The sequence below is a fragment of the Peromyscus californicus genome, unplaced genomic scaffold (assembly GCF_007827085.1).
Source record: "Peromyscus californicus insignis strain IS unplaced genomic scaffold, ASM782708v3 Scaffold_2__1_contigs__length_46816999, whole genome shotgun sequence".
NCBI lineage: Eukaryota > Metazoa > Chordata > Mammalia > Rodentia > Cricetidae > Peromyscus > Peromyscus californicus.
The window spans coordinates 19472705-19499163 of NW_026294540.1; the positions used below are offsets into that span (position 1 = coordinate 19472705).

The 26459-nt window shown below is 51.7% G+C and overlaps 1 protein-coding gene across 1 annotated transcript in view; it reads left to right on the forward strand.

The window, feature by feature from the left end:
- The window catches only part of Adgrd1 (adhesion G protein-coupled receptor D1), a 120208-nt gene that overhangs the window by 86482 nt on the left and 7267 nt on the right, over window positions 1-26459 (forward strand). Inside the window, exons 16-20 of the mRNA XM_052755524.1 lie at window positions 6047-6150; window positions 7138-7249; window positions 7560-7713; window positions 17519-17585; window positions 19129-19195. Of these exons, the coding sequence (XP_052611484.1) occupies window positions 6047-6150; window positions 7138-7249; window positions 7560-7713; window positions 17519-17585; window positions 19129-19195 (504 nt within the window). The remainder of the gene's footprint in view (window positions 1-6046; window positions 6151-7137; window positions 7250-7559; window positions 7714-17518; window positions 17586-19128; window positions 19196-26459) is intronic.

The window sequence follows — 26459 nt, forward strand, 5'->3', positions numbered from 1 at the left end:
TGTTGCCAAAGACCGCTCAGAGGGAAGGTACAGGTGCACCCCTAGGCTCACTGAGGGAGACAGGGGCTTTCACACCACTGGGGGACATTTCAAATGACACCAGGGTAGGGAGCTTCCTCCTCTGGGCCCTCCATATGCTGGAGGGATATTATACCCCTTTTTGGCCTACCCAGGAGCAACACAAAGGGATGTGTACTCTCCAGGGAGCGGCTACTCATGCCTGGCATTTGTCCCAAGAGAGGTCCAATCTACAAAGTCAAAAAGGGAAAAACAACAGAAGAAGAAGAAGGAGGAAATCCAGACTCATTTATATTATGAATCTGTCACCAGTCAGTATTGGTGACACCAAATTTAGACAGCCTGTGGGTGTCTTCGTGGGAGAAAAATCACATCTATTCATTGCTGGGAAAGGTTGATTTGAAAATGGTTTAAAATTATCCCCGTTTAAAAGGAACGGTTCATGAACATTAACGAAATTAAGGCAGCTCTCACAAGCGAAGCCAAGCCCGGGGCACACTTATGGAATTCAAAAGGTGGTGTGAATGACCTCATGTCCTTGACACCAAGCCAGCTTCCTCCTGGGCACCAATTTCCCCCTCATGGTCTTTGGATTTGTGGTTCAAGTCTGCGCTTGGGCACTCCTGCCCCGTCGTGTTCCCATCTCTTTTTCTCTCTGTGGTCTGTCGAACCCTTCTCCCCTCCTGGTTTCTTCCTAGGGGCTCACTTCTGGAGGCTTCTGTCTTCCTCGTTGAGTGAGTGTGGCCTTTCTGTGCAGTCTCGACAGACAGTGAGGCATGCCTGAGTAGTGACGTAGACTGGTGGGCCAATGCTAGGAGGCATGCTCTAGGATGATGGCCCGGGAGACATCAGGATGATGCCGCAGGTGAATCCAGGACATCTCAGGAGACCCCAAGATGATTCCCTGGGAAACCATGGGATGATGTCTCAGGAGACCCCAGGATGATGTTCCAGGAGACCCTAGAATGTGGTCTGAGGCTGACCTTGGCCATTCAAGTGTTCATGAAGTTTGAATGTGGAAGGCTTGGCTCTCGCATCAGAATTTCATGCTTCAGCTACCTGATCTGAAAGTCTCGATGTCTGGTTTTTAGAAAAGTAAAACGGGGCTAGGGAGGAGGCTTAGTGATGAAAACGCTTGCCTTGGAAGCATGAAGACGAGAGTTCGGTTCCCGGAAACATACATAAATGTTACATGGGGGTGGTGGCCCATCTGTCATTCCAACCTTGAACAGTGGAGATGGGATCCCCAGAGCAAGCAAGCAAGCTAGACTAGGCCTATGGGAGAGCTCTGGGTTTGATTGAGAGACCCTGACTCAATAAATAAGGTGGAAGAGGGATGGAGATTTCTGAAATCAACCTTAGGTCTCCACATATAAGCACACATGTGCACATGCACCATACACATGCCTTACACACACACACACACACACACACACACACACACACACACACACACACACAGAGTGGAAAAATTAGTTAAATTTAATTAAAGAGCAGAAGACCCAGCCACACTGAGCTGAATTTGACCAGAAATGATATTGGAGGGGATGGAGGCATTATCCCAGCCCCTTCAGGGAAAGGGTTCATGGGTCCAGATCATCTTTATCTCCATCACTTTCCCCTACTATGGGCAGTAGCTGTTCACCTTCAGTTTGTGCTGAAGACGGCAACACTTTTCATTCTTGTCTGGAGGGGAGGATGTCCTGGCCACTCCGAGGGGCTGAGATGAAGGGTGAGTGATCTTTGGGCAGAGTGGCCCCACATGCTCCTCTGAGTGGGAGCCTCAGCTGGTCTCCTGCAGTCTCTCCAGGCACTTCAAGGACATTGAGTTTGTGGTTGCTGACTCAGAGGGATCCAGTCCTGAAACCAATGCCAGGGGTTTTTTTGGGGGCATTTCTAAATCTGGCCACGGTGGGAAAGAAAGGACACAGCCAGGGCACACAATGCTGCCCTGAAGCTGGTGTTGCGTGTGGTGTGTGTGTGTGTGTGTGGGGGGTGCTGTCGTGGAACCCCTTTCCACTCATGGCCAGTGCACCATCTCTAGCCTGGATCCAAGATAGTGGCAGTCATCTACAGCCACGAAGGGGGCCTGTGTGTAGGTGTGAAAGCAAGGAATGATGGGACCAGTACAACCACTGTGTGAGCTGCTTTTGTGGTTCCAGAAACGTGGCATAGCCAGAGCTCCATGGTTGCTTTTTGGGGTTGGGGGCATGTATGAGGACTGGGCACAAACAGGCTGTATGCGTAGGCAACCTCCTGTAAATGTCCCTGTCCTGGGCTGTGGGTCTTCAGTGCTAGCCCCTCTATAAGTCAACTGTGCCAGCTATTGGGACACACAGGGTTCCTCCCCGCCATGTGCTGTGTGGGTCTGCTGAGACTCAGTTCCACGACCATCTGCAGCAGAGCGGGGTGCAGGGGTGGGGGGAGGGGGCGGGACTTGCTTCTGGAGGCCCATGGCAGATATCAGAAGGGGAAGGAGTGGGCACTATCCAGCCAGGGAACCCAGCCTCAGCACCCTACCTCGAGTCCCTAACCCTGAGCACGCAGCTGAGGGTTCAGTCTCTGGAACCTGCCATCATCCCCTGACACCCAGCCCTGAGCCCCCAGCCTCTGAACTCCATGCCTGGCACAGAATGAGCTTGGAGCATGAGAGTCTTAGGGCTGTCCTGGTTGTGAGGGCTCACCCGGGGTAGAGAGAGGAGTATGGGGGTGGGGTAGGGGGTAGGGGGCGGGGATAGGTCTAGCCACTCCCTCTGGGACTGTGGCCTCTTACATTCAAGTGTCAGCGTTGGAAGTGGGTCAGTGAATAAGGCGTTTACCGCGCGAGTGGGGACTAGAGTTTAGGTCCCTAGCCACCCAAAGAAAAACTGAGTGGGCACGGATGAATCCCTGGTGCAAGCTGGCTAACCAGGCTAACCCATTTGGCTCTGGCTTCAGCAGGAGACCTTGCCTCGGTAACAAAGTAGGGAGAGTGACTGAAGGGGATACCGGATGCCAATGTCACCCGTGGAAGGGCACAGATTATGTGCAGGCTAGAGAGAGGCCTCAGAGCAGACTCTCCTCTGCCTCACCTTCTCTGCTCCCTGTCCTGTCCCCTCCCATTGCCTCCCCCCTCAAGTTCGTGTCTGGCCCCCATCCTGTTTCCCCTCTTCTCACTCTCTCCCCGTGGCAGCCTCCCTGTTGGCTGCTCCCTGTCGGGCATCTTTCCCTTCAGGCTCTGGGGAGGCTCCTGGGCCACCTGGGCCATGGCAGTGAGCCCAGGAAGTCACAGGAGAGGTAACTGTGCAAGCTGCTTTTAGGAGAGCCCGGGAGGGAAGGAGAGAAGGGCACCTGGGACAGAGGAGATGAAAGCGAAGTGTATAAAAGGCTGCCGGGTAACCTCTGGGGAGCCCCACCCTCATTCCTTACTCTGGGATCCACCTCTGACTCCCTGACATCAGCTCCTCTAGCCAGGTCCAGGATGCCGCAGTTGAAATAGAGACACGGATGGTGCCGATGTTATCCTAGAATCTTCATTAAGCATCAGCCGCTCTGAAACTGGGGGGGAGGGGGAGCTCTCTCCAGATGGGGGCCTGTCTGCCTCTTCTGGGATCCTATTTCAGGAGGAGGCTGCCTTCAGGATGGGACTCGTCCCCCAAGGGGCAGGGGGTAGGCTTGGTGGCTCTAGGTGCAGGGACAGGACAGATGAGGCAGAGGGAAGTCTCCATCCTAGAGGGCCCAAAATGGAGCAAAGGGCTGAGGATGGCCAGAGTGGGCAGCTCTGGCTCCAAGGTTGAAGTTCACCATAGCCTAAGTCCCAGCATCCTTATGGACAGGGCACCCCATAGAGGACCAGATGGAAGATGCATGAGGAAGTGGAGGAATTCTCTGTGGGTCCTGTAGAGATTATACACACCAGGTAGAGAGCAAACCAACATCTCCCCTCTCCCTCTCTCCTGTCTCCTGGGTCCCGCACGCAAGCACGAACGCAGGCTTTCCCATCATCACCGACATGCTGTCTGAGCCGGCAGCAAGCACCTCTTTGTTCTCTGAACAAAGGGTGAAGATTGCTCCCTTCTTACAAACGAATCCGCGTATCTTGATTGCTCCGCCTAGGTGCATACAGACCCAGCCACATTCATGTGGCCCACTGCCGTGTCTCCCCAGGACTCTGACCTCCGTGGGGGGGGGGCATGCTTCAGTGGTGGTTGTCTCTCCAGCCATTTCAGACAAGGGTGAGATGTCACACACCTCTTCCCATCCCCATTTGAGTGCTGTGGGCTAAGTCCTCTTGATGGACCCGAAGACCAAGAAGTTTAATGCTAAAACCCATCCCATTGTCTCAAGCTGCCTGGCTATGCTTCTGGGATGAACTGGAAAACAGGGGGACCTTTGTCTGCAGTTCCTCCTTCCCCCAGCACTTTGGGGTCAGGACCTGCCAGCCCAGGGAGAGGGTCCTTGTTTCCTAGTGTTCATGAAGGACTCAGTCCTGAGAACCTATGTCACACCTGGCCCTGGGTCTTTGCTCCATGGGTTCCCTACCTCCATCCTCGCCTGGCTTTGCACTGAAGGCTGGTCTTAGTTTCCGACAGTCAGTGCAGATGATGGGGAAAGAGACCAATAGGTTTTTAATCACTGTGGGCTACACGTGCTTCTTAGGAGAGTGACTGTATCCTGCTGTGGTTCCAGTTCCCACCAGGACTCCAGGTCCTGGCTTCTGCCCTATAGCCAGGAAGGTAGTTAGTTCCCTGTCGTGATGGACATCTTAGCCACTTCCTCAGCCCTGAGGAGCCTCCTGGCTTTTGATGAAAGTCCTGAATTTTGTTCACTGCGAAGGACAGATACGTCTTGTTTTCCCGGTAAGCCAGGTGGTTCATGGGATAGAGACTCCCGGTTCCTAGGAGGAAGTGTTGGAGCCCTGGACCCCCTAGTTGGCTTTTATGAGGTGACCTAAGTTGGAGGGGGCCTAGACTCCGTGTCTGATGAACCCCATGAGAGGTCAGGGAACCTCCATTCTGCCACAGCAGCTTAGGTGGCTCATGCCCACCTGCACCTGCACTGGGTATCCATCTCCATGGGACACAGAATGATGACAACCCAGGCTCAGCCCTAGCAAGGCTCCTGCCTGTGGTCAGCAAATGCTAGAGCTGCTTAAGATAAGGGACAGTCGCCAAGCTAGAGCTGCCCAGGGAACCATGGAGTCTCTCAAGGTCTGGCTGTACCTGGGCTCTGTCCAGGGCCAGAGAGCAGCATGGAGGGATCTTAGCATCCATTGGAACTTGGGCATAATCTCTGAGGGCCACAGATGGGAAGGAACCAGCTTCAACAAAACAGAGATGGGTACTGGATGCTAGGGAATGGATGGAACACTCAGGTTTGGGCTGCTGGGCTCTAGTGGGGGTGCAAATTCTGTTTACACATGCCTTGTTTTGCCATGAAAGATGATCTGTCACAACAGATGTCCATCTAGGTGACCAAATGGGTGTCGACTCAAGAGAAGGTACCAAACAAGGGCTGGCATGTATCTGCCAATGAGGAAAAGCACATTGTCAATTTGGGGGCTGGCGATGCTTTTAAACTGAGGGCCAGAGAGGGAGCTGACCTTCTGCAAGTCAATATAGCCTCTCATCTAACATGCTGTGAGTGGTCTTCCTGAGTCCTTCATGTCTGCGAATCCATTGACACACACCCCCCTCCCCGCTTCAAGCCCATCACTGTTATCTCCTGCATTTCATAGCCAGGGGAGGCATATGTCTCTGGTCACCCTAGGTCACCCATTCAGACATGGCTGAACGGACTTGAGTCTGGGGGGGGTGTCGTAGTAGAAGAGGTCAGGTAGCCTAAATCAGGAAGCCAAGCAATCTGAAGCATGGGTCACGTCAACCCTGAAGTCCAGTGTGGTATATCTCTCTGCCTGTGACTGGGGCAGGAGGCAGGCTTCGGTGGTCAGCATCACAGGGTCAGCGCTATGGCATCATGCGGCACCACCCTCCCCGCCATTGGAATGGGGTCCAAGGCCAGCCACCCACACCTTGTTCTGTTCCTGCAGCTCACACGTGGACACCAGGTGGCGCTGTCGTCCATCAGTTACGTTGGCTGCTCTCTGTCGGTTCTCTGTCTGGCTGCCACGCTGGTCACCTTTGCAGTCCTGTCGTGAGTCACCCTCTCCTTGTGTCCCCAAGAGGCCTAGCAACTTACTGGAAATATCTGTGCATCCTGCCACTCTGGTCATACCTCTGGTTTTAAAGACCCTGGGGGTATATATATCCCAGCCGTGCTAGGTGGGGTCCAGATGTGACGATGTGACTGCTCTCCAGTGACATTCACTTTCAAAATCTGAGGTGCAGGGAAGATATAAAGAAATAGCAGGGCCTGTGGAGTGGGGTCAGTAGAAAGGTCTGGAAAGTCCCACACCGACACTTGAGGAGTTCTGGGGGGATCTGAGCCAGGCAAGAGTTAGCACAGGCATCCTTGACTCTCCGCTCCTCAGCAAGCTATGATGTCTGATTTTGAGGCCAAGTCATGCACAAGTGCCTTTGGATGGGGCCCATCAATAACCGAGAAAGCCAAAGAATAAATAATGCTTTCTTGCGCAGTCTGCCATGTGCAAGGAGACAGTACAGAGGTGAGCATCTTGGGGCGGGAGGCTAGGAAGCTCTCCCTGTTGGTGGCCATCCAAGCCTACAGGCAGAGCCTTGCCAGGAATGACTAGAAAAGGATGGCAGGTCCTGCAACCATCCTCCTGTATCCAAGTAGCTCTCTCCCTCCCTGCTGCCCTCAATGTTGTTGATGATGTCATGGGGTGTATATTCTGCAGGTTCTAATTCAGAATTCAGATGAGTCCCCCCACCCCGACTCCCCCAGGGTGGAGGGTGTGAAACAGAAGATGGCCCAGGGATGTTAGAAGAACCACTGGACTGTCATGCAGGGCTCAGGCTGTGCAGGGTGGTTGGATCTATGGAAGGACCTGGGATGCTAGCCAAGAGTCATAGGGAGCTGCTGAGGGTCCAAGCAGGGAGTGACAGCATGGAGGAGTAGAAGCCATAAAGATACCCATGGTTTCTCAAAGGTAGGGGACCAGAATGGGGATCAGATGTCAAGGCTGAACTCTGGGACTCACACTCGCCTCTCTGTCTTCAGTTCTGTCAGTACCATTCGGAACCAGCGTTACCACATCCATGCCAACCTGTCCTTTGCTGTCCTGGTGGCCCAGGTTCTGCTGCTCATCAGCTTCCGTGTGGAGCCTGGCACGGTGAGTAGGTGCTGATCCTCACCCCGCAGCTGCGCCTCCCTCTGCACCTAGGTGTCTCTTCAGGAGACATTGGGGAGAGGATTTGTTGGGGGTCCTTTCTTGAGTTCCGGTGCTAGGAGTGGACATGAGTGAGCGGCAGAGTCAGAGGCTGTAGAAGAACTTGGGACTGAGAAACTGAGCCTTGGCTCCCCGGGATGAAAGTGAGGTCATGTGACTAGCGGTGTCCAGGAAATAGACACTGGGAAGAAAAACCTAAGCACAGCCATTGTGCGGTCCGTGGCCTCACCCTGCGTCTTTGCTTGGCTCCCAGGTCCCGTGCCAGGTGCTGGCTGTTCTCCTGCACTACTTCTTTCTGAGTGCCTTTGCTTGGATGCTGGTGGAGGGACTGCATCTCTACAGCATGGTGATAAAGGTCTTCGGGTCAGAGGACAGCAAGCATCTCTACTACTATGGGATTGGCTGGGGTATGTAGTAGGGGTGGGGCAGATGGCAGGGATAGGCTGGGGTATGTGGTAGGGGCGGGGCAGATGGCAGGGATAGGCTGGGGTATGTGGTAGGGGTGGGGCAGATGGTAGGGGTTGAACCAATTAAGATGAGTTGGGAGGGAGAAGGTGGGCCAGGTGTGGGTCTTAGTGGCAATGAGGCAGAGTGGGTGAGTGTGGGACAGGCTTTGGGGGAGATGAGATGGGTCATAAAGAGATGGGGTGGGATCAGGTGGAGATGGGGTGGGATCAGGTGGAGATGGGATGGGATCAGGTGGAGATGGGATGGGATCAAGTGGAGATGGGGTGGGATCAGGTGGAGATGGAGTGGGATCAGGTGAAGATGGGGTGGGATCAGGTGGAGATGGGATGGGATCAGGTGGAGATGGGATGGGATGGGGGATCGGGTTGTGGGGTGACATTGGTGAAGATGGGAATGGTCAGCATGATTCTACTTTCGAACATATCAAGGTTTGTCTTATTAATGTTCCATCATCTTGGGATCAAGGTTTGTCTCACGGCTGATTACTGTCCCGTCATCTTGGGAAGAATGCGCTCTCTGCTGTTGGATAGTGTGTTCTATCAGTGTCAGGCTTAGCTGGCTCAAGGTGACATTCGGGTCCTCTGTTTTGGCCTAGATCTTTCCTCTCTTTGCTCTACCCATTACTTGAAGTGAGGTGCTGACCGTCACTTGGTCTGTTCCTGCGTCTCCCCTTTTGGCTCCTTTTGAATTAAGTGGGTGCTTTCCTGCGCACCATTTTAATTCTCTTAATGAGTTTTCCACTGTATTTTCTGGGTTGTTTTCTTAGTGGTTGTGTCCCCGTGCTTACTGTATGCATTTCAGCAATATTAAAATCTATTTTATGTTCTTACTAAATTACAGCGCAACACGGAAACGCTGCTTTTAAGTGGTTCTATTACTTTATTCCTCTTTTCTGTGGTTATTGCTACACATATCACATCTACATGGGGAGGGGGCACAGGCTGTAATATTACTTTATCAACCTCGCCTTGCTAGAAGAAGCCAAGAAAGGAGACGGGGCGTGTATCCGCAGCGTTTGTCCTATTAGCCCTTGGACGCACCACGTCTGGCCCTCTGCGTTTGTCCCTGTGAGTCTGAATTGCCATCTGGCTTTGTCACCGTGCTCCAACACGGCTTTGTCATCCTCCCTCTCTGGTGTGCCTCGGAAGCTTATTACATTTCTATTTGTTATGGGCCTAATAATGCAGTTCTATAAATGTCATTTGATATTATTGCTTTTTAACTCAATTGAGGAAGGAAAAAAAAAGAGGGCACACAACTCTACTGTTGCTTATAATTCCGTAATTTATCGGTGCCGTGTGTGTGTGTGTGTGTGTGTGTGTGTGTGTGTGTGTGTGTGTGTGTGTGTGTGTAGGTCTGCGTTTCTATGCATGTCCATGCGTTTGTGTATCTCTGTATGTGTCTGTGTGTGTGTCTGTGTTGCTGTAGGTGTGCATTCATGTGTCTTTGTGTCTGCACTGATGTGCATGTCTGTGCATGTCACTGCCTTTGGTGCTGCTGGTTCTCATCCTGGAGCACTCTCTTCCCCTTCTGATGCTGGTTCTCATCCTGGAGCACTCTCTTCCCCTTCTGATGCTGGTTCTCATCCTGGAGCACTCTCTTCCCCTTCTGATGCTGGATCTCATCCTGGAGCACTCTCTTCCCCTTCTGATGCTAGTTCTCATCCTGGAGCACTCTCTTCCGCTTCTGATGCTGGTTCTCATCCTGGAGCACTCTCTTCTCCTTCTGATGCTGGATCTCATCCTGGAGCACTCTCTTCCCCTTCTGATGCTAGTTCTCATCCTGGAGCACTCTCTTCCCCTTCTGATGCTAGTTCTCATCCTGGAGCACTCTCTTCCCTTTCTGCGGCTGTCGAGGCAGGCCTTCTAATCGCATGCTTGGATGGGATGATTATTTATCCAGCCACATCAGTCTCACCTTCGTTTTACAAGGTGGTTGTGCCGGACCCAGATTCTTTTCCCTGGGTCGCTTAGTGGCCCCTCATTACCTCCATCTCCACTGTTCCCCTGAAGTCTGCTCTTTATCCTGACAGCTCCTGGAGCTGAAGGGCTGCTTTTCTCCTGTGCTGTTCAGCGGTTTCACTTGCTTTCAGCCTTTGCACTCAATCGTGTCCAGGCTGCCTCCCTCCTGCGCTCCCTGGCATTCTTCCTGGTCCTTATCAGCTGTTGAAGCAGCCATGATGTCTTCAGACACCTGCTTCGCTCTGCTCTCCTTTCTGGCACTCTCTAGCACCTGCCAGAAGTCCTAGGGTGTCTCCGTTTCTCTGGGGACTCTGTTGGCTCCTGTTTGCTCTGATTGTCATGTGGCATAGTCTGTGTGGTGTTTGAGTCCCCCAGACTCTTCCTCCTGCTGCTTGGCCCCTGCTGGCTCCTCCAGGGATGCTTTCATTTCAGTGATTATACTTTTCAGTTCCAGAGTGTCCATTTGATCCTTGTTTCTCCTTAAAAAAAAAAAAAAAAAAAAAAAAAATCCCATCTGCTATCTGATACTCTGAAGAGACATGGCCGTCACACTCTGCTGGTGGCTTTAGTTAGTGCTTTCAACGTCTTCAATGACATTGGCCCCTCCCAGGCAGTTTCTCAGCTACCTTTCTTTTGTGTGGGCCACACTTTCTGCTGTCCTGTATGGCTTAGAACCTTGGCCGAGTATTTGGTGTTTTTGGATGAGATCGTTCAGGGCTCTGAGCATCCTCCAGTGCTTACCTGCCACTGGCTGGTTCGCTGCTCTGTTACTTGACTGCTTGAAGCTAGTCCTGGCCTGACATTTCCTAGCAGGGTATGAGATGCCGGAACAGAGTGAGGACAGTGGCCACCTGGTGTCATGCTGTTCTTCATAGGGCTCTGGGAAGGGACAGTGGCCTCTGGTCTGCAGAATGTTCCTCTCTACCCTGAGAGTCAGTGAGGTAGGACACAGAGAGCTGCCAGATCTCTATGGATAAACACACTTCGGGCTGGGGTTGGAGGGTGTCAAGCAGCGTGGGTGTCAATGGCTTCCTTAGAATGGAGCTTTCCAATGCAGAGCTGAGGGTTAGGGATTTTGGCTCTGCCCTCTACGAATACCCTGCAGACCTGGGCTGGGGAGTATGGGAAGGGCTGAGCCCTGCTCATGTCACCAGCCAGTAAGCAGTAAGCCACTCAAGTGTCCCTGGCCTCCCTACCCTTTTTTTTTTTTTGAAGACAAGGTTTCTCTGTGTAGCTTTGGAGCCTGTCCTGGATCTCGCTCTGTAGACCAGGCTGGCCTCGAACTCACAGAGATCTGCCTGGCTCTGCCTTCCGATTAAAGGTGTGCGCCACCACCGCCCGGCTGGTCTCCCTATTCTTACAGTGATGTTTGTGGATGTCCTTGAGACCGTTTATCTCAATCTGCTGCGCACTCAGGAAAGTTTACAGGGGACTTTGAAAGTTTCAAAAATTGGATCCTTTATCATCCATCGTCTCACTGAGCCATGGCCTGCGTAGTGTCCCGGTCTTGGCTTGTTGGCTGTATGGACTCTCGCCCATCCCAAGGCGCCCGCCCCCCCCCCCCCCCCCCCCGCCCGCCAGCGCGGGTGGATCCACTTCCTGCCAGTGTTGCACTGAGGCTGGGCACCCTCCACATTCGCCATTGTTGGGGAATGTGGACCAGGCATCAGAGACCTGCTGCTGCTTGTTTCTCCTTTTCTTCAAATGGGTTTAATTTTCTCAGCCCTCATTATGCAAACAGCAGATTAACCGTGTTTACTGTGTGCGCTTGGAGTTGGTAAATGTCGTTTATTTGAGGCTGAAGTGGAGGCGTTGACACTTGACACTTTCCCTGGGATTCCCTGGAGAGACTAGAACAGAGGATGTGGGTGGGTAGCTGCCTCCTACTGCTGCAGGCCATGCAGCTGGTACCCGCTGGCCCCATGGTTTCCATTCTGCCTTACTGCTTAGGCTGGGTGCTTTTGGATATGTCTGATACAAGGCTGGGTGTCCACTGCTCTCCATCCCACCAGTGAGGCTGGTTCAAATGTGACCTGCTCCCTCAGTCCACCTGATTGCCCAGGTTGGAGGGTGGCTCCTTCCAGTGACTTCTGACTTCAGTTAGGAAAGTTCTAGAAACAGACATGGATGACTACCTCCCTACAGCTTACTGGTTTCTTTGTGGAAATTGGTCACTCTGGTAGAGAGAGGCAGATGATCAGGGCTGGTAGAGTGGTGTGTGCGTGCGTGCGTGTGTGTGTGTGTGTGTGTGTGTGTGTGTGTGTACACACATGCACGCAATGGTATGTGGGTGGATCATGAGTGAGTGTGTGAATAGCGGGGTGTGATGGGTGTGTGTGAGTGTGAGTAGATATGTGATGGATAGGTGAGTGGGTGTGTGATGGGTGTGTGAGTGGATTGTGAGTGGGCGTATGATGGTGTGTGAGTGTGTGACAATCCACTCTATCCAACCTGGAGGAATATTTTACTTGATCTGCCAGTCTTGGAGAAAAATGAGCTGTTCACCAATATTAAAAACACCGAGGGACATTACCTACAATGGCAAAGCCCCTTTGAAAAAATGAGGAGGCAGGATATCCTGCTTCCCAATGTGGCAGGGACTGGCATTTTCTGATGTCCACATATATGGTCCTCACAGAACTCAGTCTGCAGCCCTGATACAAGCTCTCTACAAATAGAACTCCAGGCAGCTCTGACCCCTGCAGCCCCCATCCATCTTCCCAACATCCTGCCCTTAATTAATTTCATCAGGAGCCCATGAACTGTGTCTTTCATCCTGCCAGGGCAGGGTTGGCTTCGAGCCTAAGTACAGGCAGTCTGTAGGCAGCAGGTTTTTTAGCCCCCATCCCTTAATGAAGAAGGAACTGGAGCTGACCCAGGAGACCCCGAGGCAGGCAGAGACCATGGGAAACATAGCCTCCTCCCCTTGGATCTCTCATGGGCAGCGCTTCAGCCTGCACATAATCGAAGTCTTTAGAAATCCATTCCTGTTTGGGAGCTGAGATGGGGGGGAGGAGGAGGAGGTGTGGCGTCAGCTACAGGTTTGTTGGCAGACATGCCCTGAGCTGGGGACAGGGGTTTGTGGAAGTGAGGGGACCAGGTTGTGTCCTTGGGGAGATGAGGGACGCTGGTGCCTGCATTTGGATGCAGCCAACTGGAATTTGATTACCGACTCGGCACGGAGAGATGTCACGAGGTTTATTGTTTTCCATGGCACTTGATGTCTTCTGTGACTCCCCCCTCATCTGGGGTGAGACCCCATTGAAGTCCATTCCAGGCCTGCCTTCCTCTGCATTTTTATTTAGGAAGCCATCTCGGCCTCTGTGTGGTGGTGGGATATTAATCAGGGCCTTCTGGGCCGTGCTGCGCTAATAACCGGCTTCCCGCTTTTGCTTGGGTTTAAATGCTATTCTAGTTAGGGTTACTATTGCTGTGATGAAACACCATGACCAAAAAGCAACTTGGGGAGGGGAGGGTTTATTTCACTCACAGTCCCGTATAACGGTTCCTCATCAGAAACAGTGATGACAGGTATTCAAGCAGGGCAGGAACCTGGAGGCAGGAGCTGGTGCAGAGGCCATGGAAGGATGCTGCTGACTGGCTTGGCTCCCTGTGGCTTGCTCAGTCTGCTTTCTAATAAAACCCAGGCCCACCAGCCCAGGGATGGCACCACCCACCATGGTCTGGGCCTTCCCCTCTTCAATCACTAATGAAGAAAACGCCTTACAGCTGGATCCCATGAAGGCATTTTTCTCAACTGAGGCTCCCTCTTCTCTGATGACTCCAGTTAGTGTCAAGTTGACATCACACCAGCCAGTGCAAACGCTGAGCACTAGTGTTGGGTTTGTAAGACCTGTCCACCACGGAACAGTGCCCGTGAGAGGGTAAGAACCCAGACTCCATAGTGGAGAGGTCGTCACCTGGAGCCAGTGCTGGGAATTCAGTACTGAACCCGTAAGAAGCACATACCACTTCTGCCTGCCGCTCAGAACAAGGTCCCAAGAGCCTCACGGGGCAGACTGCACATTTGCCACATGTGGAACAACAGAAATGTGGAAAGGTGGCCTCAGTAATCTCCTGGGGGATGCCCAAGTCTTCTGTTGGTTCTTGCCAGCACTTCCCAGCAGTGGTTCCCAAATATGTCTGTCACCCTTACCGGGATCTTAGGAGGCCAACTCTAGGGTTGGCATTAGGCTGGGTCTTCTGGAAGGTCACCATGTTCCTAAGAGGAGTGCATCTCGACCCAGAGAGAATATGTCTATGGTGACAGGGCCAGAAGAACTCCAGATGGCCCACAGAAGAGTGGCACAAGTTAGCTGGGGTTTAGGGGAAGACGCTTCCGGATGAGACATTGGTGGGAATAGGTGAGGAATCTGAGTCATCCAGGATGCTGCTTATGACAGGGATCAGCGTCACACACCAAGGGCTTTACTGTTCCTGTGCATCTCATGTGGCCCTTGCAACAGCCCCATGTGAGCACTTCTCAGACTCCATTTCATGAACCACGAGGTCACGGAGGCCCAGAGAGGTTCAGCCAGCTCCCCGAGGCTGCACAGGAGGTCTGGTGTGACCCCAGGAAGGGAGCCAGATGTCATTTGATCCCACAACTCAGGCTTCTTTGTTGTCTTTTGTCTGTGTCCACTCTCCTGGTTTGTCCGTCTGTGAACTTTTCTTCCTAATTTCTGATCAAAAACACGCGTGCGCGCACACACACACACACAAAATCAGATTCCCAAAGCAGAAAAGGAAGGAAGGAAGGAAGGAAGGAAGGAAGGAAGGAAGGAAGGAAGGAAGGAAAAGAGAGAAGAAGAAGAAGAAGAAGAAGAAGAAGAAGAAGAAGAAGAAGAAGAAGAAGGAGAAAAGGAAGGAAGAAAGAAAGAAAAAGAAAGAGGAGGAAGGAGGGAAGGAAAAAGAAAGGGAGAGGGATTAAGACAGATATATATATATAGAAAGATGGGTGGATGAAGCCCTTGGGCTTTCCACCCCTCCAATGTGCACTGTCTTCTGAGCAGTCTGTCCGCCATCTTGCTGTTCATCAGTCACCAGGTGATAGTATAAAGTCATGACCTGGGACCAGCCCTCACTTCAACCATCCAAAGAATTAGAGGCCATCTTGCCATCTCGAGTGGACTATGAGATCTTGACGTAAGAGATGTGCCTTCCAGAGCAAGATGGGGACTTCTTGATGCTTGAGGCTGTGGCTGCATCCGGGAGGGAGCAGAGAGTCATCGCCAATATTCCCACCAATCACCACAGAGAAGCAGTCTTCCTTGCCCAGTGGCACTTGCAGGGGAGGCTGAGGCGGCCTCAGGTTCACCGTACCGGTTGTTTCCCAGTGCTGACCTTAAGAGACTCCCTGATGTCTCCTGTATTTATTTGGGGTTAAACTGGTCCTTGCCTCAGAGGAAGAGATGTGGGGGAAACGTCTTAAAAAGATGAGGCTAGACCCCAAACCGCGATCCTGGTAGAGAGAATGGAGGCATGAAGCTCTCCGTCTGCAGGGGGCGCTAGAGAGCTGTGGGGTGGAGACACTGGGCTGCTCTCTCTCACACAAGCCAGTTGAAGCTGAGAAATAGTTTCCTCTATTGTAGTGGTTCTCAACCTTCCTAATGCTGCCACCCTTTATACAGTTCCTCATGCTGTGGTGACCCCCAACCACAAAATTATTTTCGTTTCTACTTCATAACTGTAATTCTGCTACTGTTATGAGCCGTCATGTAAATATCTGATATGCAGGCTATCTGATATGTGGCCCCTGTGAAAGGGTCATGTGACACCCAGGTTGAGAACTACTTCTCCAGCCCCCTTCCTCTTGAACACTCTCCTTGGAGGGATCCTATGGTGGACTATGGAGCCAGGTCTTTGGTCTCTTTGCCCCACCCCCAACCCCCAACCCCCCCACCCCCTGCAGAGGTGGCAAAGGGTACCAGATCCTGAGCCTGTAGAAATGCCGAGTGGCAGGAAAAGTTTGCAAAATTTGAGAGGGATCATCCTGAAAGCTCAGGTGTGTGTGTGTGTGTGTGTGTGTGTGTGTGTGTGTGTGTGTTGGGGGTGGGAGGTGGGGAAGCACAGCCATGTTTCCAGAGTGAAACCCCACGCCACAACTGAGCTAAAGAACGCTGAGCAACTTCCTCCTGGTGGAGACTCACATCTGAATATATATAATATATCAATCCTCTGAACTTTTAAAGTGCAGGGAGCGGTCAGCTCTCTCTGGGCTGGCTGGCTTTAAGAGCAGTTTGACCTGGAGTTTTTTCTTGGCAGGAAGACAGAATGCCGTGGGAATTACTGGTCTAGATGTTTTTCTAGTTTGTTCTTCGACCTCGCTTCCATCACCTCTCCAGAAGCCTGACGAGGTTTTGTAAAACAGATCCAGCTCAAAGTGGCTTAGGCACAAAGGGAATTTAATGGTTCATATAGCCATGGTTCATATAGGTCTTTGGTGACAAATTCGGGTCTTGATCCGTGGGCTTCCACAACACAAATTTGCCTTTCTTGATATCCTCACTGGCAGTGGCCTGAGCTTTCCGTAACTCCCCATGGTACCAAGGTGGCTGCACAAGCCCCACCTGTCCCACCAATGTCCTTGCCCTCTCTGCAACCCCATGAGGAGAGAGTTCTTTCTTCCCAGTATCAAAGGCAGTCTTGCCTTTGAGTCCCTGCTGGAGTCTGATTGGTTCATCCAGGTCACATGTTCATCTTTCAATCAATTTCTGTGGCTACGGGGATTGATGGCCCATTGAGCCAGTCATGGGTCACAAGCCTGAAAGCCAAGAAGGAGTCAGTCTCTGGGCCCCATAGATGTGAAATAGAATGGCTGGCTAGAGAGTTGTGGGCTCAAACACTGGCAGTATGGGGACTGTATATTTGATAGTCTAGTCCGGCTGGCCCTGGACTGTCCACTTTCCTATAGCTATGGAGTGGTTTCTTAACTCATGTTCTCTTAAGGAGTATCTTAGTTAGACTTTTATTGCTGTGAGTAGGCACAATGACCACGGCACTTCTTATAAAGGAAAACATTTCATCGGGGGCTGGCTTACAGTTTCAGAAGTTTAGTCATTATGATCATGGCGGGACATGGCAGCATGCAGGCAGACACGGTGCGGGAGAAGGAGCTGAGAGCTCTACATCTTGATCCACAGGCAGCGGGAGATTGCCCCGCTAGGCCTAGCTTGAGCATATTAAGACCTCAAAGCTGGCATATTAAGACCACAGTGACACACTTCCTCCAACAAGGCCCTGCCTACTCCAACAAGGCCATACTTCCTAATAGTGCCACTCCCTAAAGGCCAAGCATTCAAGCACATGAGTCTGTGGGGGCCGTTCCTATTCAGACCAGCACAGGGAGCCAACCTGTGGCATGTGGGGTGTTCAGCAGAGGCCTGGGCCTCTGCCTACTGAATGTCCAGGACACATATCCCTGTTAACATACACAAAAATGCCTTCAACTGCTCCTACATGCTTCTTGTGGGTCAACTTGACCTAGCTAGGACTCATGGCCCAAACAGAGGATGCCTAGTGTCCCTTCTTGTCACTATGGGCCACCCTGCCCCAAAACCTTGTACAGACCCCCAGGCTCCTAGGTAGAACCAAACTAAGGTGCTGTGTAAATGTGACCATGTGTGACCTCTGGCTTAGCCTGAGAGATCCTTGTGTCTAACAGTGCTCTGTGCCCAGTGCTCAGCCATAGTCCCCAGGGCATATGCCAGCCATGAGTGAACACACGCATCAGTGGACAGAAGCGGATGGGAACATGCCGTGTGACATCTCCATCTCTCCGCAGGGTGCCCTCTTCTCATCTGTGTCATCTCCATGTCATTCTCCATGGACAGTTATGGGACAAGTGACAGGTAAGTGACTCTGTATCCTCTGAACATGCCTTATGATTGGCAGGCCTCCTGTAGAGAAGAGCATTGGAAGGTGCCCATAGTCTTAGAAGTCCAAATTCACCTGGGTGCAGAGTGGGCATCGGCCGGCTCCCTCAGGCCCGTGCAGAGAGAGCTGTAGCAGTCCTGTTATGCTCTTAGAACCAATGATGGGAGTCAGGTGGAGGTGGCTGCACACTCCTTTAATCCCACCACTCAGGAGGCAGAGGCAGGCAGATCTCTGTGAGTTTGAGGCCAGCCTGGTCTACAAAGCAAGTTCCAGGACAGCCAGGACTACACATAAAAACCCTCTATCAAACAAACAAACAAATAAACAAAAAAAGAACCATAATGTGGGTATTATAATGTTCCAGATTTCTTTTTCCTTTTGCAATTTATTCAGTGTGTGTGTGTGTGTGTGTGTGTGTGTGTGTGTGTGTGTGTGTGTAAATGTGCTTGTGTGCACATGCATATGTACATGTACACAGATGTCACGGCACCCAGTTGGAGGTCAGAGGGCATCCTTCAGGAGTCAGTCACCTCCTTCTACCACATGGGTCCAGGAGTTCTAACTCAGATCATCCGGAGTCCTGGCAGGAAGTGCTTTTAGCCACTGATCCTTCTGATGGGAATTTTTTAAATCCTCCTGCTTCTCCCAGATGCACGGCTCTGGTCACCCATGAAGCCTAGGTTTGTGACCTCCGGGCCTTTCTTGGGTATTCAGCGAATGTACAGCATCCGGCTGAAAGAATATGAGAGTATGCAAATGAACACAGTCTGGGATGCACAGGCTGATGGGTCTTGTAACCCTTGCCTGGCTGGGAGGCCTGGGCTACCTTCTTTCCTGCCGTCTCTGTGGGTCCCAGTCGTGTCTCGAGGGAGGAACGTTAGTGTCCAGGATTGAAAAGATGACATTCCTGGACTCCACCCCAGCACTGGGAGGTCATGGAACCCTGTGGGGAAGCTGGCCATCTCACTTGAGTTAGGGGCCGTGTCTCTGAGAACAGCAGGTGGACTACCACATTCCTAGTCACTGTACTCCAGCATGTTAGAGCGAGCGATTGCTGGGATGCACTGGAACCTTTTTTTTGTGCTAGGGTTCCATGGGGGTGTAGTGACCAGAAGGCCCAGGGCAGATGGGCAGGTGGCCAACCAGTTCCCTGAGGCCTACTGGAGGTCCCTTCCTGGCCAATATTTGATTCTCTCTGCAAAGACCCGGAGCCAGTCCCTGGTGAGGCCTTTTGTTTACTGTGGTAATGAAACAGAAATCTACTCTGTGTTGTGGCTGAACTCCACAGAGGTGGCTGACCCAGGCATCGATCCTGAGACATCCTCTCCAAGAAAAAGACCCATGAGATCACCATGGAAGTGACTGGGTTGAAGAGTGGGTGTCATAGCGGCACCGAGAGCCTATGAATTCTCTCACTGGGCTGCGGCCCTGCCGTTGCTGTGGCTGAGGGCCACTGGGGTGGAGGTGCCTCTGTGGAGGGTGGACAGGGTTGCTGAAGTAACTCTTCTCTCTCCACAGCTGCTGGTTGTCCCTGGGAAGTGGTGCTATTTGGGCCTTTGTGGGCCCTGCCCTGCTGGTCATTGTGGTAAGTCTCCTCACTTTATGGGCAGAGCCAGGCAGGCCAGGGTCAGGGCCACGTGGACTGTGCCAGGCTCCCTGAAGATACACCCCAAGATATAGCATCATGCTGCCATTTATCTTTTATACTTACTGTTCTCCCCCTCCCCCCAGGCAGGGGAGGCGGGGTGAGTGACTTTGAGCCTTGGCTTACCATAGCCTCATGAAGACCCTGAGTTTGGAGCAACCCCAACAAGCCCTCAGTGCACCTCTGCTGAGCTCAGGCCCAGAGGCATGCACAGAATTCTCAGAGAGCCCCAGCACCCCAAGGCTGGGATGCTAGAGGGTCTTGTGGGAACCCCACATATAAGTGAAGATTCATGTCATGAAATGAAGACACGTGACAGTGTGGGAACAGTCCGGGGCATAGAGACAGGTATCAGCCACATTGCTCTAAGCGAGACACCTGCCCGTGGCTAGGGAGCTCTTTATCTTCCCTGTGACTACTCTCTGTGGCAGTTGCCCCAGGGTTAACGAGCAGAGCAGCCAGACCCATACAGCATTCTCGTAACCATGGCTACATCCTCCTGCTGACCCCAGTGCCTGTGTGCCGAGGCTCATGTCTGTGGGGGTGTGGGGGTTCACGGAGCAAACTTGGTGTAGTCATAGGGGTCAGGACCCAACCACCCCACTCTGGGAAGGGCTTCCTGCCTAGACTGAGTCATAACTGGGGTCCTGGAGATCCTGCCCTCCACCCTGCTACCTTTGTAGGGTGTTGTAGTCTTCATAGGCTCCAGGGGGGCCATTGCTGACCAGTGCCAAAGGATACCCTTTGTAGAGATACATTGGCCTTCTGTAGGCTTGTTTGCTACCCCCAAGATGGGGTGTCCCAGCCCCACCCTGATTGCGGGGAGCAGGGGTGGGGAGAACGGCGACACTGTCCTCACATCTCAGGTGGTATCAGACTTCACATCTCACCAGATAAAGAATGAGGTGACCTCTGGGAAGTCTTGGACCGCATCTGAGGGTCCCCCTCTCTCTCCACGTACACACACACTTCAAGAAGGCCATAACTCCCATCCCTCTCCTCTGCTTTTCCTGACTATGAATCTGTGTGACCATCCCCATTCGGCAGCACTGTTTGAGGCAGGACTGGTAGTTAATTATAAAGGAAACTGAGGGAGTTGCTGAATGGCTGGGCTGATTCTTCTTTGATGCCCTCATGCTAATGGGCACAATGGCACCTTTCTTGGCTGAGGGTCTACAGAGGGCAGAGAGGGAACTGTAATCACAGTGCCCTTTGGGGCGGGGAGGCCAGGCACTGTCACTATGCATGTGGCTCCTGCTAAACACATGACCATCGTAGTTCCTGCTGTACTTCATTTTTGCCGAACCTTTTCCCACTGGAAATTCTGCTCTGCAAGGTCCATAGGCCCCAGGATCCTGGAAGTAATTTCCTCTTTCTTTGAAGGGGGGGGGAATGGGGGGGTAGATCATGCTAGCTTTGAGGCTGGGTCCTGGCTGAGGCTTGGCCCAGGATCCACGTTTACAGGTCAGTCCCCTGAGGTAGCTCCCAGGGCTTGGGGGCTATCCCAGGCAAACTTGCATAGCTTCTTGGGAAAAGAAGCCTCAAAGGAACTGGAAGCCATGACCCAGCAGGGAGGTTCACAGGGTCTAGAGGGGGTCCCATTTAGTGTGAGAATCACCTTCAAGGAGGACCGAGAGGTCTAGACTAGGGATGAGGTGGAGCCCAACCCCCTCCAGGTATGTCCGAAAAGAGCTCTGGCCTCCATACGGTTTTCTTCCCATTAGCAGCTCTCAGTGTAGAGATCACAACATATCACGGTGCTGTGGAGTTTCCCATGCTAGAGCTGTGCTGTGCCCAGGCCTACAGGAGGGTCAGCTGCCATTGTTAGTTGTTTTAGGGTGGGCTCACAGAGGCTTGGCAAGAGGTTGGTACCAAGTCTCCCTACTGTCTGGGGTTTAGCAGGACCCTTCATCATGTGAATGCATTCTTGGTAGAGGTCCCCACTCCTCCACAGTCCCTCTTGGTTCAGGGGACACCGTTGGCTTGAAGGCAGCGGGGCCCCAGGACCAAGAAAGGGAGGACTCAGGTTTGAGGTCCGTCTTCTTCTCTTTCTTAAACACACAGACCCTCCGGATCTTCTGGGCCAGGAAGAACCTCTGGGTACAGATGTTCTTTGTGTGCCTCTAGCCAGGGGCAGCCAGGGTCTGAGGCCACTGGGCCCAGATCCTTCTCACCCTAGCATCAGAAACCCAGCACCCTTGTCCCAGATTCATGGAGCGCTGGGTGTCACTCCCAGGGGTTGCGCTGCCTAAAGCACCCTGCTCATTTCCCAGAGTGTCAGTCATTCTCAACCCCAGGGACAGAAGTCCTCAGCCACATCACGTGATGCTTAAAGCTTCCCCTGTCCACATGATCTGCAGAGGCTTTGGAAAGAGCAGCTTGTAAATTCCCTCCAGTTGCTCTAGCTAATGTGGGGTCATCTGGTGCCTTCCTGTAGAGTGGGGCGTGGTCGAAGCTGAGAAGGAGGTGCAGGCAGCCTCTCAGGCAGTGGCTTTCAACCTGTGGGTCGAGACCCCTTTGGGAGAGACTGAAGGACCCTTTCACATGGGTCACTTAAGACTGTCAGAAAGCACAGATATTTATGTTATGATTCATAACAGCAACAAAATTACAGTTATGAAGTAGCCACGAAAATAACTTTTGTGGTTAGGGGTCACCACAACATGAGGAACTGTATTAAAGGGTCACACATTAGGGAGGTTGAGAACCACTGCTCTTAGGGCTCCGTGGTAATGGCACGACCACACCTACTTTGAGGTCAGGTTTTGGGCCACAGCCACACTTGCTGATTTACAATGTGTCTGCAGCTGTTCAGATTGCGGTGCGGAGACATTCTGCAGCAGACGCTGCAGCCTTCAGAGCCAAAGGTATTCACTACCCAGCCCGTGGCAGAAAAAGGTGGCCAATCCCCGGTGTGAGGCATGCTGTGGCTGGTCCTGCTGACTGCCAGGCCTCAGGCTGGGTGCTGGAGTAGGGATGGGATGGCATTTTGTGCCCTCCTGAGCTATGCCCTCATTCACCCAGTAGTTCTCCGCCTTACTTCCAAATGGAGGAAGCAAGTTTTGGATGTCAAGCATGGCCTGACCCCATTTGTGTAAAAGCTCTCCGTGGGCACTTATTCTCAAGCAAGTGGGAAATGGATGGGAAAATGTGGGGCGGATACTCCTGAATGGTGGCTCCCTGGGGAGCAGTGTGGGATTACTGCCCCATGCCTAGACTTTATATGCATCTAAAAACAACCCCCACAAGGCTAGCACAGTTTTAAAGATTTATTTTTATTATTTTTAATGTTGTATATGTGCGTATCTTTGTGTGGGTTTATACACATGAGTGTGAGTGCGGGTCCCCAAGGAGGCTAGAAGCATTGAATTCCCTGGAGCTGGAGTTACAGTCAGTTATGAGGTACCCAGTGTAGATTCTGGGAACCAACCTCAGGTCCTTTGCAAGAACAGTACATTCTCTTAACTGCAGAAACCTCTCCGAAGCCCAGTTTTTCGAGGCAGGGTTTCTCTGTGTATCCCTGGCTATCCTGAGACTCACTCTGTAGACCAGGCTGGCCTCGAACTCAGAGATCTGCCTGCCTCTGCCTCCTGAGTGCTGGGATTAAAAGGGTACACCACTGCCAGGCTGGCCTGCAAACTTTTCAAGTAAAGCCATTTTAGAAAGTTGGATGTGTGTGTCAGAACATGTAGCTTTACTTGTACTAGTGACGGCTAGGCTGCAGGTGCAGGAGGTTGTGGACAGTAGCTAGTCACCTAGACCTTGAGCCAAAGAGAAAAGCAGAACTGAGCCCCTCAGCATCAGGAACCACCATCCAACTTGATGATGCTAAATGAAGACCTGTTCAATGGACCAGCAGTTCCCCAGGGCTTCATCTGCTCAAGATCTTGCAAGAAAGTGCCATAGACCAGGGGCTTGAATGAAGGGAATTATTCCCTTATTGCCACTGAAGCCAGATATCCGAAATCAAAGGCTCAGTGGGTCAGTTTCCCTGGTTCCCTCTCTCCTTGGCCATTTGCCTGTGGGAGGCCATAGCTCTGTTTGATTACAACCCGTACAAATGACCCCAGTTTAATACATCACCTCTCTGAATGCCCCACTTCAAAATGCAGTAATATTTTGTGGTTATGTGGTAGAAGCTTGGTCACAAGGGAATGCAGATCAGTCCAAAGAGCGTGCACACTGCCACCCCCACCCCTACCGAGAAGAGAGACTTCAACAAGAGAATGGGTACTGTAGCCTGTGTCCCACAGTGGCTCACTTGGTCTGTGCCTGTCCCAAAAAGGACCGGAGAACAATACCTCCAGGTATGGGAGAGAGAAAAGATCCTAGTACTCAAAATCCTTGTCTTCCTCGAGAAGCCAAGTATAGACACATGAATGAATAGGCAGCTGCAGCTGCAGAGCTATAGGCCCATAGATCCACAGAGCCACAAGGCTATAGGCCCATAGATCCACAGAGCCACAAGTCTACAGGCCCATAGATCCACAGAGCCACAAGTCTACAGGCCCATAGATCCACAGAGCCACAAGGCTATAGGCCCATAGATCCACAGAGCCACAAGGCTACAGGCCCATAGATCCACAGATCCACAAGTCTACAGGCCCATAGATCCACAGATCCACAAGTCTACAGGCCCATAGATCCACAGAGCCACAAGTCTACAGGCCCATAGATCCACAGAGCCACAAGGCTATAGGCCCATAGATCCACAGATCCACAAGTCTACAGGCCCATAGATCCACAGAGCCACAAGTCTACAGGCCCATAGATCCACAGAGCCACAAGTCTACATGCCCATAGATCCACAGAGCCACAAGGCTATAGGCGTATAGATCCACAGAACCACAAAGCTGTAGGCCTTTAGATCCACAGAGCCACAAAGCCATAGGCCCATAGATCCTCAGATCCACAGAGCTATAGGCCCATACTATATAGATGCACAAAACTAAGGCATAGGTCCACAGATACTGACAGACACAGAGCTACAGGCCCATAGATTCATAGCTACAGACAGAATTACAGGCACATAGATCCACAGATATATAGAGCTATGGACACATAGATCCATGGCTACACAGAATTACGGACACAGACACATTACAGACTGGGCTATAGGCACATAGATCCACCGTTACAAAGAGCTATAGGCATGTAAGTCCAGAGCCACATGCAAGGCTGTACACAGAGTTCCCAGGCAGACATAAGACATGGGGATTCTGGGACGTGACATACCACTGGGATATTATATATTGTGTATGTGTGTACAGATGTGGATAGCTTCTCCCTGTAAAACACTGCTGCACGTCTTCCTCCCCCACCCCCCCTTTTTTTTTTAAAAGATCCTAGATGATCCTAAGTTGACAGAGCTGAAGAGCCAGACCCAACCCCAGAGGCCTCACCTACCATCCCTCCTTCGTTCCCCAGAGGCCACCATGATCTTTTCCTGGGTCATCTTGGCCTGTACTCAGCTTTATGTTTGACTGCCTGGTATGCAGTTCTACTCTTCTGAAATGCAGCTTGGAATTGTTTCTTTGATGTTTGTCCCCAACCTGACAGGTCACACAAATTGCTGCAAACCACTGACGCTCATATCACACAGCGTCTCAACCAAACCAGGCCTCCCTAGTCCTGCTAGAATGTGGGCCAGAGAGAGCAGCGTGGAGCCGAGAGGTCAGACCCACTCTGCTTTGTATTTCTGTGAAATTCTAGATTATGTTGTTCGTAAGCCATGGGCTTAAATCACTACACGGATGCAGGATCACCCTCTCCCGGTGCTGTTGCCGACAGGATGGTCCAGGCATAGCAACAGATGTGAAACCACAGACATGTAGATAAGTCACTACAGATGTGGTGGACCAGGTCCAAGGCTTCCAAATGAAACCAGACACACCTAGGGCAGAAATAAAACCCAGAAAAAAATTATAAAAAGAGAAATGGTGATGGGTGGGCACAGAGCAATATGAGCAGTTTTGCTGGTGCCGAGACACCATGTAGTTCGGTCAAAAAATCCTGAAGTTCTCATCTGTCACATTTTCATGTTTGCGAAACACTCTCTCGTGAGTCAGTTGCACTGTTGGTAGCCTGGTTTAGGAAGCCTGGGGACATGGGGCTACATCTCTGGTCTTTGCTTTGAGATCTGAGATGGAATCACCTTTTATAGCGTCTGGAGAAGGTGCTGTGACCGTGAATTCATGTGGCCTGCTCACCATGATGTGGCCTCTCAGCTCACGTGAGAAGCTGGGTAGTGTGACCTCTAACCCGGCACAAGGTATCGGAATCTCTCCCACAGGCAGCATCCTGTGGCTCTTCCCCAAGCCCATCACATTCCTAAGTTGCTAGAACCTAGCCCGGTTAAATATCTTTGTGACCCCCCAAGGACGCTGTTGACATATTCACCGATGATGAGTTTCAAGTAATTTTCCTTTTAATTTATAATTGCTCCAGATTAAAAAGTAGTTAGGTGATTTGATTTTTAAATTTGTAACAGACATGGTTAAGAGACAATCATAGGAATATATGAAAAAAAATCTGAATATATGAACAATCTCTGCCCACGTCTACTCTTCCATCCCCCAGTATCAACTCTCCCCAAGGGAGCAGGCTTGGTACTAGCTTCTCCATCACCATGGGTTTTCTGCAGACTGGGCACCTCCATGTGTATCTTTACCGCAGTAGTATCTCCTCCAGGGGACCAGGGCCCCGAGGCTTTAGGCAGGAAAAAGGACCATGCCTGTGTCATAGGTATGACCTCTAGAGAGCCCTGCGGTCCACATCTGTTGCCCACTGGTGCATAACCAATTTGCTTCCAATCATCAGCCTTTACAGGTGTGTGAGACAGCTAAGCTGTACATTCCCATAGTGAAAGGGGCAGGCTGGCAGCATGCCAATGGGAGACAGAATAACTCTACCCTCCAAATCAGGGGGACGGCACAAAGAATTGCATTGTTAGAAACCCAGCACTCTGGGAATGAACCAAAGGCATACGCACACAAAAAAAGCATTTATTATTTTTTTTTCCCCAAGAAAATCTACCGAATCACAGGAGGCCAGGCAGGGTCTGTGATTTTGTGAGCTGGGGCTGTTCCCTCTCCGCTCTCCCTTGGTGACCCAGTGGGTGCTCTGTAGGATATGGGGCACACAGCCCAGGGCACCGTGACTGAAGACAGCAGAATGCTCTCAGGTGTCAATGGCCCTGGTGGTC